Source organism: Manis javanica, chromosome 9 (assembly GCF_040802235.1).
Source record: "Manis javanica isolate MJ-LG chromosome 9, MJ_LKY, whole genome shotgun sequence".
In the NCBI taxonomy this organism is placed as follows: domain Eukaryota; kingdom Metazoa; phylum Chordata; class Mammalia; order Pholidota; family Manidae; genus Manis; species Manis javanica.
Window position 1 is genome coordinate 77,713,541 of NC_133164.1, and position 13,156 is coordinate 77,726,696.

General features: G+C 31.8%; 1 protein-coding gene across 3 annotated transcripts in view; it reads right to left on the minus strand.

Moving 5' to 3' along the window:
* ANKRD12 (ankyrin repeat domain 12) overlaps positions 1-13,156 on the minus strand; it is a 182,188-nt gene that overhangs the window by 101,091 nt on the left and 67,941 nt on the right. For 2 of the 3 annotated variants that reach the window (XM_037008382.2, XM_037008380.2), the window contains exons 3-4: positions 8,247-8,394; positions 1,026-1,094 (exon numbers count right to left, since the gene is read on the minus strand). In XM_037008382.2, the coding sequence (XP_036864277.2) occupies positions 1,026-1,094; positions 8,247-8,394 (217 nt within the window). The remainder of the gene's footprint in view (positions 1-1,025; positions 1,095-8,246; positions 8,395-13,156) is intronic. The other variant, XM_037008384.2, reaches the window with a different exon arrangement.

Sequence of the window (13,156 nt, forward strand, 5' to 3'; positions counted from 1 at the left end):
AAGCATTTAGCAATCCCATTTTAGAAAAGTACACCTTTCACAATAAGTGGTCTTTTAAATTAAATGTTGATTGTCAACATGACCTCCACACCCCAAATTTTGATAACCAAGTACTATTACTGACCTAACAAGCTCAATTAACAGCTTGCAGGCTAATTTTAAGAGTAATTATTTGGTTTTACACCACCCCCACCCAACACCACAAATTTATAAAATAAATGCAAATATTTCAGAAACAGAAGGTGTATTTCAATTTTTTATAGCTAAATGTTACATGCTGAAAACTGGACACTTAGATACCCTGAGACTAAATAGTATTTCACATTTAAAAAAGTTGAGAAATAAGAATGTAAGCCTACCTAAAACAGGACAATGAAAAATACTTGACTAATTAGTTTTTGCATACTAGAGAACAGATTTACTTTGTATTTTAAAACTGTAGTATTTGTATATTTCCTTGTATTCTTTTATCTGGAGCAATTATATGAATTGTACCTGGTGCCACAGCCTTATAAGGAGAGTGTTTTAATCCATTTTTAAATTCAACATGGGCAGCCAAGTCAAAAGGGTAAAGATAGTTCAACCGAAAATGTTTTTAAGAAAACACTGCATGACTGTAGAGTAAGATGACATTGCCAAAATCAATGTATTTGGTACACTTTGTGAAGGGTGTAGAGCAAGAGACTTAAGGCCCTTAGTATCTTCCCATAGGGGTCATTGCACTGCACTACTCCAAGGGATTGACTTTCACATTGTTTTCTATGTGAACGGTGCCACCATGTTGTGTCGTGCAACACCTGAGTGGTGGTATATAGTGGTCCCACTTATTATGTTCATACATAGCATGCATTAGATATGATGCACTGGATTGTACAAAAATGGGAAAATTTGGTGTCACACATGTAATTTACTTATTCAACAAAATATATCTATATATTTGAAAAGAAGTTATTTATAGTACAGTAACTAATTGTAAATGTGACAGAAACCAATAGCTGAACAGGAGCCCCTGATAATCTAATTACCTGAGTATGTCCTGTAAGAAGATATAAGTCTCTCCCCCCAATTTTCACTTGTATGTCCTGGATCTGAATCTACAGAATGAGAAGAGACAGGAGAAAAGAAAAAAGCACACAAAGGAAATGCAGAATTCAACAAACCAATATTTTTCAAAAGACCCAAAAGATTTATTTTTAAGGTAAAGCCAAAAGTATACTTAAGACACAGGTTTGGCCAATACCTAATATTTCAGGTTCTTCAACTGGAATATTAAATATTAAAGTTTAGAAAGTCAATCACACAGTTTGCAATAATAAATATTACTGATGCTGTTTATTAAAAACATATCCCCTCTGAGGTTACACATTTCTTCAATATCTCAATAATGATAAAAAGAGGCAGCACCCTGTCACTGTTACCTGCTTAGAATTTGTCTTTAGAAAATATAAATAATGGACTGGAATCATCCTTTTGTTCTTCAAGTGCCAAAATTACTCAGAAGACAATAGAATACTTTGGACTGCAATATCTAGACCACAGACCTTTCTATAAATTATACACATTTCAAATGATATGAATTACTACATTGACTAGTACTAAAGACCCCTTAGAAAGAAAGCCTAAATCAAAACAAAGTTATCAGTGAAGGTAAGAATATGAATTCTGCCTAACAACCTATGACAGACAAATAAGAATATGAGAAACTGACTTTTGGCAATATGACCAGAGCAGATATTTTTACTAATTAACAATATGCTATTTTAATATTATGCTGACACTAATATTAGGCTTATCTTCATAGTCTCAATTTATTGACATCCCACTCTTCTTTCCAGGATCATTATTATAGACATTATTCATGAGTAAAGTGTAAGGAAACAAAAGTGCTGGGGGAAAAAAAACAATTTATAGAACAAGTAACCCCTAAACATAGTATTTGAAATTTTTAAAGGTGAGCCTTAAAGTTTAGTGATAAGGCTCACTCAATTGAAAGGGGAATCATTAATAATACTGACAAAATTCTAAGGCAAGTAGGTAAATGGATTGAATAGCACTTACATTTTAATATAGTGCTTTCAATGAGCACTTATAGTTTAAAACTTAAAGTTAGCAACTAGAAAAATTCTAAGAATAATTGACATTTTATTTAAAGAGAAGCAAAAATAAAAAATGGCTTCCACAGATTTCAAAGAAAAAGTGGCAACCAATTAAGTTGTGCCAAAAAATTAATTAAGTGGATTGTTGAAAGCAAACCCTATTATTGTTACAGATGAGGCACCGTGGATAAACTGAACTTTCAATTATATTCATTAATATAAGAAAGTAGAGTAAAAGTTTATTCAAATCTTCCTCTGGAAGTAAGTAACCCACCCTGACTCTACCACACCTTTTGGTTTTCTCTCAAATAAGTCTGTGTATATTTGGGCATTTGAATGTGTATTCTATAAAGATGTATTTCAGGAGCTGGAAAATTTAAAGTTTCCATAACATATCCCTTCTCCCAACAACTTCTTCCTTCTGTGCTATACTTAGACTAAACTATAATGAAACTGTTGCTACCTATGAAGGTTTTGTGTAACACTGAGTATTAGACTGGTCAATTATCTCTCCCTGATACATTCTTTGCAGCAAGAAAAGACAATGAGAATCACCAAACGGTGATTTATATCCTTTATAAAGCACCGACTTTAACTGTTATTTTAACATAGATACCAGCAAAATTATATATATTTTTTAAAGTTTCTCTATCCAAATTTCCTTGAGTCCTATTAGATATAGGAAGTCTAATGGCACTGAAAGCCTCAGTAAGAGAGAACTAAGGCTGGCTGGCAGAGAAAACTTAGTTTAAAACCTTTGAACAGGCTCCACAACTGCCACCATGGACTTTGGGAACAGGTAATATCGTGCCTTGCTGGAGTTTTTCATACCACATTATCTACATATGACAAAAGAAAAAATAAGTAGGCAAATAAATAATGCTTGTTAAGAGGAAATACAGTTGACCCTTGAACAATACAAGTTTGAACTGTGCAGATCCACTTATATGTGAATTTTGCTCAATAAACACTGGAAATTTTTTGATTTGTGACAGTCTGAAAAAACATCTTCTCCTTTATAGTATATAATACATGTAACACAGAAAAAAAATGTGTTAATGTTATGTGTAACTGTTTACGTTATCAGTAAGGCTTCTAATCAAGAGTAGTCTATTAGTAGTTAAGTTTTGGGGAAATCAAAAATTTTACCTGGATTTTCGACTGTGTCGGGGGTCAGTGCACCTAACACCCTGCACTGTGCAACTGTAAATTTTTACAAAGTGAAAAGTGTTGCATCTTTCTACTTATTTAAACATATAAACTAAAATGATGAAGTACTACTGGTTTCCCTTTATGGAACGTTAGATCTGTTGAACCTTTAAAAGAAAGAAGTGCCCCAGTACAATTTGAGGTTAAAGAACATTAGTGTACTGCTGGAAGCTTTGTAACTAAGTAAAATTATTTTGGAGAAACAACATAGAAATGTTTAACTTTTTTAGCCCCCTAACCCTACTCCTGGGAATGAAGAAGGAAGAAATAATTCAGGGTATAATAAAAATATAATCTGCAAAGATGCTTTTGATGGCATTACTCATAACAAAATAACTGCAAATTTAGTTTGAAAGCCAAGAAGAGACTCAAAGGCCAGCTAGCTGTTCAGTATTTTCATGTGAAGGGATGCGGCTTTCCCTTGGGTATAATTAGACTAAGAAAATAAGTATGATTTTATGACTGATAGTGCAAGAATAAAGTTCACTATGGTAGTAACATTAACAACTATTAAAGATAACAGCAGTTACCAGTTAGTAATTATTGTGCTAAAAATTTAATATAAAGTGGCAGTATTGTAAGGTGACTACCCAATATTCACTCTCCCCTTAACCAGGAATACTCCAAATTTTGATTAGAATGACTATATGCCCCACAAAAAGTATTTGACTTTTCAGATTCCCCTGCAACTAGGGTAGCCTCACCAATGAGATGCAGGTAGAAGTTCTAGGGAGGTCTTTTCATCATTAAAAAGGCAAAATATCACCGAGAAAAGATACTTCTGTCCTTGGTTTTTCCTCTCCTGCTTTGTGCCCAGGAAGAAGTAGTTATCTTGTGACTATTAATACAAAATGTTTAAGGATAAAGGCCACATATAAGCTAAGGTTGCAGAGGAGCAAGATGAAAAGAGTCCCATCTCTGGTGGCATTATTGAACTACTTTTAACACATTATGTCACTTAAAGGTCATAATTCTCTGAAGTTGGTATTGTTATATGCACTTTTACAAATGAGAAAACTGGGGCTTGTAAAGATCTTAAATTACTTGGCAAGGGCTGGTAGGGAGCTGAGCAGGGACTCAACACTGGTCTGTCAGAATCCAAAGTCTCTGACTATGCTGTGATTTACTTCTGTGTAACTACAATTATTTATCCTGTCAGGATTCTAGACTAGGAGAAATTGAAAGTAAAAGCTAAAAATAAGTGATAAAGCAAGCTGATGTAGGTTTAAGAAATAATTTGTCTTCTAGGTAAGAGTAGTTGCTTCCAGAGGTTCAATGAGTCATTGTATATATTAGTATCTTAACATTTCATGGGAAAAAAATGTATGGGGATTCTCTGATAGGATAAATATGTGGAATTAGATACTTAATGATATGAGCAGATATATTTGCAATTTGCCGAAATGAGCAGTATTTTGATATAGCCCTAAGGACTCACTGGCATGACTTCAAATTATGCTATAATTTCCCCCCAAATCTTACCCATCTAGTCAAGCAATTCTTTTTCTAGAAAATCTTATCTTTTTAAAAGTTAATATTAAATAATTAAGAAATAAAATGTTAAGGTACACTGGGGTATCTCAAAATGAAGACTAAGAATGACTCATCCAGTTGACGGCATTATTTCTGATTTTGGGGACCATTGAGCTTTCCTTGGACAATGTAAGTACCCTTTAAAAAGTAATGGCTGTGTTTAATAAAAATAATACACATTCATTATTTTTAAAAAATTCAAGCCATATAAAAGAGAACAAAGAATAAAGTAACACATCACTTCAAATCCTGGAAATAAAATGTTGAGCATCATTCCAAGCATTCCTCTAAATATATATATAATGGCAAAAGAACTAGTAGAGAAATATATTTATGTAAGAATAAAAATAGTACATATATGTGATATTTTCCAAGTAAAAAGCTGTAAGATTAGTTTTATTTTAATCTAACCATAGAAAAGTAACCAAAGGAATTGCTTCTTCTCTATGAGATATCATATGCTGAAATATAAGCACATGTAAATACATATACATAAAATAATTTTAAATAAGGGAAGATTAAAAATCAGGCAATTATTTTTAAAAACAATTTATTTCAGTTTTAGATAATATCATTTAATCTCCTGTTATGACAGATGATGAGCTGAGTAGAACTATTCATGTCTTCCCCTTATTCCCCATCCTCTGTTCTTTAACTTTCACTAAGTCAAGGTTTAAAATGTTTACATTTTTGTTCTGCACCCATAAGGCACCCACTAGGTTTAGGTTTAGTTCTACAATGACAAGTCTTTCAACTTTTAAACAGTCTTATTTTTCGATATGTGTTAATGTATGCCCTATGTGCACATAGATACAAATAGAAATATAGAGATTACTTTAATGCAAATAATACATATTATTTCATAACCTATTTTTTCTTTGTATAATATAAACACCTTTCCATCATGCATATTCTTCTATAATGTTATTTTAAGAGTAAAAATCCTATTTCTTCATTGGATTTACCATAATTTAACAAATCCTTTATTACATGACACTATTTTCTGGTTTCTTTTGTGTGTTATAAATAAAGCTGAGATAAATACATGTGAAGAAAATTTTTGTCATCAGTAGTTATTTATATAGAATAAATGCCCACAGAAAGAATAAGTCAAGTGCTAATAAACTATAAGTTTTTGACATACACTGTCATATTTACCTCCAACAAAGCCTTTCTTTAATTTAGACCAACTAAAGCAAGTTCCTATTTCTAACCAGTGACTTGGTATGTTGTAGGCCAATAATTTTGTCAGTTGTTATAAACTGTATTTCTTGATTACTATTGTTTTTTCATATATTCCTTTCCAAACTATAATTTTGTTGTTCTGAACTATTTGCTTTTATCTTTTGTCCAGTTTTCCATTTTTGTGTTTTTTCTTCACATTGAAGAGATTTTTAAATTCTATATATAGTAAGGACTATTGTGTATTGTTAATATTTATCCCTTCTATATTTTTTGATTATATATATATATATATAATTTCAGCTAATAATTTTAAAGATAGTACATGCCAAAAGCCAAAAAGTGATAAATGTCAAATATAAAGTTTGATGCTATAATCACCCTTTATATGGAAAATATCACTTAATGGTACTCTGGATTCTAAATTTTTAGGATGATGAAAATAAGACCTCTGGATTGTAAATAAGACATTTTGCTTTCGGCTTGGGGAAATTCTTAATGTTTTGCAGGGGTGTATGTGCAAAACTAAAGCCTTCATCTACTATTTACTAAAATTTTTTAATTCAGCTGACCAAAATATGCTTTAAATACATCAAACTCTTGTTTAGTGTTAGCATGTAATCTTTCCAAAAGAAAAATAAGTTTGTTACAAAATAGTCTTAAAGACAGAAAGGTGCAACATCCCACTAAATTCAAATAGTGGAAAAATTATAAGCAGGGGAAATATATATAATCCAATTATTAAAATATGAATTAAATTATGTTTACTCAGTGCCTAAAGTTCACATCTTCCTAAGTAACATTTTCTTCTTTATTCTACTCTAAGTAAAAGACAAATAATCCACTTTGTCTAATAATACAGGTTCTCTTGGGAAATTTACTATTTTGAAGTCTTATTTATTTCTAAAATAGGTTAGCTTCCTTTGAATTTTCAGAATTGTTTCTTTGAACTACTAGCAGAACTATCACTGATATTGGAAAACAAAACCTGGTTAATGTAAGTACTTTAAAAATGACTAGCAAAGTAAGAGAATATGACAAAAGTTAAATCACATATCTAAACGTGCATAATCACTTTCACTAAGTGACTTAGTAACAGCTTTAGAATACTACATAATGATAAGCAGAGTCATGCTTCAGGATAAAAAAAAGGCTAAGTCTCTAGAAGAAGCCATTGTAACTTAAAATGGACAAAACACCTAATTTCTTAATCACTGCAAAAAAAGAGCAATTTTCAAAGTTCAAAAAATGTCCTGAGTATTTAAGAATAATTTCTAGTTAAAGCCAAGAGAGACAGCAACATACATAAAAGGAGCCCTACCTACTAAAAGTGCATATGAAAATTAAGTATTTTCTAAAAGCTATGTTGTTAACACCATGTGTTTCAAAAGTCTTTATGGTATCTTCCCAGATTTCACAGTTAAGATCATTTCCATACTGATTAAGATGGCTAGAAAGATGTAAGTGGGAAAAAATATGTGTATATAAACTCATAATGGAACTCTAATTTTCTATGAGTGAAGCTGAAACGTTCTAAAGTTCATTACTAGCATTTAATGCAAGGGATAAAATAATTGTGATAGTTAAACATTCAAACTTCGTATCAGTTTCAAGAAATGATTAATTCAGGGCTAAAACACAATCTAGGAATTTATTAGACAGTGGTAATAAGGTTCTAATCTATTAGAATGACTGGGTTTGACTAATGTCAAGTATCATTACTGACATACAAGAATTGAGAAAAAAGTACTATAAATTGGCTTAGGCAGTCAGCCTCAGCCTCAACATTTTCTTTTCTGTTTTGGGGTGACACTTATTTCTGACTCACTTCTGAATCTAAAATTTCTAAACTTTTTTCTTTGGTGGGTTCAATAATGTGTTCATGAAAACTCAACAACTGTTTCTTAAATCTACCATATATACCCTATGTTTCTGCCACTGAATAAATTTTCATCACTGGAATGCTCCCCAAGAAATTAAATTCTGAAAGTGGTAAGAGATTCGTAATAAATATTAGGAATATGGAAAAAAGTAAAATTGTTTTTAATCTCTGATTAGAAATCATGTCTGGATGAGAAATACATGAATTTCTGCACCAAAATGGATAAATCTGAAATACTAAAATACAATTATTTCTTTATAATAGGGTGCAAGAGGAAAGATACGAGGAAAATCACAGAAAAAGAATGATTTAAGATTTTACCAGAAAACTATAAATTATTCTACCTGTATCTGAATCTCGCTCTTCATTTCTTGATGGGCTAATGGTAAAAGGAAGTTTACGTTTCATGGACGATTTCTCTTTCATCTCCTTGCCCACATCACTTCGATCAATTTTTGGAGTTTTACTATAGGATGCAATCTTGTCTTTACTCTATTAAAAATCAAATATGAATAAAGTTATAGCAACATTAGTTAAGTAATAGTTATTAAAATACACTTGATGAAGGAAATTTTCAAAGACACACAGAAGTAAGGAGGGTATTACAAACCTTCATCTTCAAGTACTCAAAAGACCCAGTTTCAACAATTTTACCATTTTTTCTAACTTATTTCATATTCCTCTATTTTATGTAGTAACAGAAATTTAAAATAAATATAAAACAATGTCTTAAGTATAACAGAACAAGTTAATATAGATAATTATCATCAATAAAGCAAATATATAAATTTGAAAAGCAATTATGGATTGAATTAAACAGATTATGTTTTATTAATATCATGTGCCCCTCATTTAGGTGAGGTACCTACCCTCATGTCTACAGCTATTATCAAGTTCACACTTATAAACCAACATCTGAATTGGTATTAGCACATCTAAACTGGGTTACATGAAAAACATGTGAAAAACTTGTGAAAAACATGCTAGATACTAAGCTAAGCTACATCACCTTAGCAGGAGAGCTTAAAACAATGGTTCTCAAACTGTGACAATAGATGACAGATATCATACCTACAAATATTCTCAGAAGTAAACCAGAAGATGGCTCAAGATTGCAGAAGACACTAGCTTTCAACCCATGATGAAAATAAAGGAAAAAAGAGGAAGAAGGGGCATAAAAAATAAATACTGAACTTTTTTTAAAGGTAGAATTTATTAATAAAACCAAACGTGATTCTAAAATAGCAAGAGAATAAAACTTTACAAGTCTAGCCATGGAAATGATTAAAGAAGAGAAATAGAACAAAGATTGGGAGTGTGACCTAAATACAAATCCAGAAGGGGTATTAAAAAGCTATACAAGAATACTGCATTCATTTTTATACCACTAAAAATTTAAGGCCTGGAAAAAATGTATTACTAAAAACTGGCTCATGAGAGAAAAAGAAAATCTGAATAGACCAATGATCATAGAAAACAATAAACCTATAGCCAAAGATTTTATGTTTAAAAGAGGTATCTAGCCCAGAATATTTTACGAGAGATTTTTAATAAAAAAGCCAAGGAATAGATACTTCCCATTTCATGTAAATAATACTATAGCATAAAAATAAGATTAGAAACTCCCCAGTTCATTTTTTAAGTCTAAACCAAAATGGATACCAAGAGTATGAGATAGAAATTATGCACTAAAGGGCTTGAGATACATGCAAAAATAAACTCTCCTCAATAAACTTACTATCTTAGAAAGATAAATATCAAGCAGCATTCATAAAAAGAATACAAGAACAGTTCATTTTTAGAAAATATTTTAAAACAATTCACTATATCAAAATAGATTTTTTAAAAACTCATGATGATCTTAAAGGGTGACAAGAATAATATATGAATAGACTCTACAATCATTTTTGGAAAATATATTAGCAAATTAGGAAGAGAATGTGACTTCCTTATATCTGACTGGTAATGACTACTGAAGAATAAAAGCCTCACATTTCCCAGTTATTATGTAAAAAATCCTCTTGAGCTGATTTTTCACTTTCATGTCAGCCAATGAAATGGAGCTTCACAGGCATGCATTTTGCTTTTAAGATTGTTTTAAAACGTTGGTTTGGTTATTATTCAGGTATGGTGAGGCCAACATATCAGGAGACCATTGCCACTGAAAAGACGGTTTGTCACTCCCAGATCCCAAGAAAAGGAGGCATGCCATACCACTCAGGGCAACAAAGGGAAGCACCAGCTTGGGTCAGGAGGCAGAGAAAGAGGAAGATTATGTGGGCAAAAGATTTTATTGCAGTTCCACAGGAAAGAAAAGGCAAGACAGGGCAAAGAGACTCAGAACTGGATAGTTTGAATAATTTCAGCAGGTTCTAGGGTCTAGTTGCTGTTTCTCTATAGTCTGGTACCTGGATCTGGTGTGATTATTAGGGCAGCAGGATAGCGGCCCACAGAAAACTGGATAAAGTTAGTAACTGGGGATGAATTCTGGATTGGTTGGTTTGCATATGAGAGGGTCACAAATGAGTTGTTTATGACCTCTAGGAATTGGGTAGCAGTGGGAGGAGTGGCAGTCTCCCAAGGGTTGGTAAGTCCCCAGATGTCAAAGCATCAGAAATAAAAAGACAAGATTAGATACAAAGGTTAACCAACAACATTCTAGAGACTTGCCTTAGAAATACCAATCTTTGTTATTAGTAAAATATAAAGAAAAAATTGATGTGCCTTCTTCCTTGAACCTGCATAAGTAAAGATACTGTTTTGTGCCACAAAACAAGGTAAAAGAAACCAATCTGATAGCATGTTAAATGGAAAATGTTCACAAGAATATACTGATCATGTTCTCCTATGTAATATCATGATTAGTGTGAATATCTGTAACTGCTACCAACCTGTTCTGTTTCCTGTCAAATAAAATTGTCCTTGGAAATGTTATTTGAGCAAAGGGTTTTTGTGAGATTCTTAATACTTGGAAAATTATTTTCAGATCTGGGTTAAGTAATTTTCAAAAGAAACAGTTACTTCTGATTGTTTGAAATTTCTGTAATACAGAATGGTAAACTCTGTCAATTCAGATAATCATTGGCACATTCTTCTTCCATATCCATGACACAAAAAGTACATGACTCTGTCAGGCTTATTACTTCAAAATATCTCAAGTCTTTTTCATTTCAATTATTTTTTATTCTTTCATGAAAACATCTGTGGCAAGACAAGAATGACCTTCTATCACTGTTGCTATTAGACAATGAACTGGCAGTCTTTACCAACTCAGTAAGATAGAAAAATGAAGAGGTAAAAATTTACCTAGAAAAAAAAAGTTAATAGAAAACTCCTAAAGGATACAAATTAAAATGTTAATGGCTATCTGTTGGTAATGGCATTACAGTTGTGCTAGCAGACAATTCTCCATGGCTCTCTTGCATATCCACACATCTTACAAGGAGACACACTAACTTCCTTGGTTCTGGACTGTTTTTTCAAGGATATTTGTATACAGAAAAGCCCTGGAAGATAGTGCAGTGGCTCTCTCTGGAAAAAAGGGCAGATCTGTTTTACAGTTCAGTGTAATAAATAATTTCTCCCTTTAGGAGAAAGGGCAAAGGTCAGGTAGACTTACCACCTATTATGAAAGATTTCGGGTTCCTATCCTGTAATGCAACTCCCTGTACATGTGGTCATTACGTGGCCCTCTTTCATGTCCCCTTGTGTAAAATAGGGCTCTTGGAACAGGCAAAATGCTAACATATAGCTACTGCTATTGCTATGAGAAATCAACTTTCCTTTATATCTAACCTAGAAGTCTCATGTGTTCTGCCAGCATCCTTGAAACTGATTAGTTTGCAAGTAGGGTATGGTAAAATCTCAGATACTTCATGATTTTTGACAAGGCAATTTCTATTTTCATTATCCTTACATGTATTTTCCAAATCTTCCTACAATGAACAGGCATTATATTACTTGAATAAAATAAATAATTTCTTGATTATCACCTGGATAGAAGATAATAAAGGTTTGAACTATACTGATGAAAAGGATAGGACAGAGCTATTTAGAAGACTAAGTGATTAATATCCACTCACTTATACTTTACAAATTTAACCCAGGGTTTAGATTATCATAGGAGGTTTTAAGAAAGGTTTTGTTTTGCAAATTATGAATACTTATTTATAGCTAAAAACTTCAGTGGAAAAATTTCTAAACTAAAACCAGTAGAAAAAAAATCCCACAGACTAGTAATAAAAGGATAAAATATTTGAAGACTTGTAAGTAGAAATGTTGATGAACCCCTGATTATTGTGATATTTAATAAGGTAATGAAAGCACTTTATGTAAAAAGTATATTGCTGTAGAATGTGATTGTTTAAAATTATGCTCTGTTTAAATGCATTTAAGAAATTAAATTTTAGTTCAGGTTACTTTCTTAATTTAGGATCTTATAAAAACAATAGACTATCATATTAAAACTGTAAATAAGGTCTTTATTTACATAACAGAACAACTAGATATTCATTTCTAAAAATTTCATGGAAGAAAAAACTCAATAAAAGCTAGAGGACAGCTTCAAGGCCATTCACTCACTAGGAAAAGATAATTACAAATACACAGATGAATATAACATGCAGTATCTTTTTCTCTCCTATCCTTTCTTCTAGCTTCATTTTGTCCTAAGCAGCAGCAATAGTGTGATCTACAAGCAGGAAATCTGGAATGGAAATTGGCCCTTCCTCTCTTAAGGTGCAGAGCAGCAGCCAAATAATCTATTTAAAACTGAAGAAAATTACTTCTAACAAAGCTTTTGATGTAAAGCTGCTCAGAAATCCAAAAACATGGAGTACCATGCATATTGCCTCAGAAGAGCTTCTGACCCTTACCCAAACAAATGTGATCTTGAAAAAATACTGAAAGATTAAACAGAAACTGAGAACATATTCTGTCAGGTAAGTCAAAAGTTACTAATCTACTAATTTGTATTTATTCTTCCTGTTTATTTATAAATATAATGATTAAAAAGTGTTCTTAACTTACCTAACCAATATTTTTAACAGAATTATGTTATTGAAAAGTACTTGCTTTTTGGCTTGTCTCTACACTTTTAAGAAATCACACTTTTATGAAGGCAATACTCAAGTACTACTGTGTATTTAGTGGCAGCTTTCAAGACACAAGGTAAATAGGAAGAACAAATGCTTCAAGTTCAGCCTTATATAAATTCAAACCCAAAAAGTGACATGAAGAAGCCAAGATGTAATTT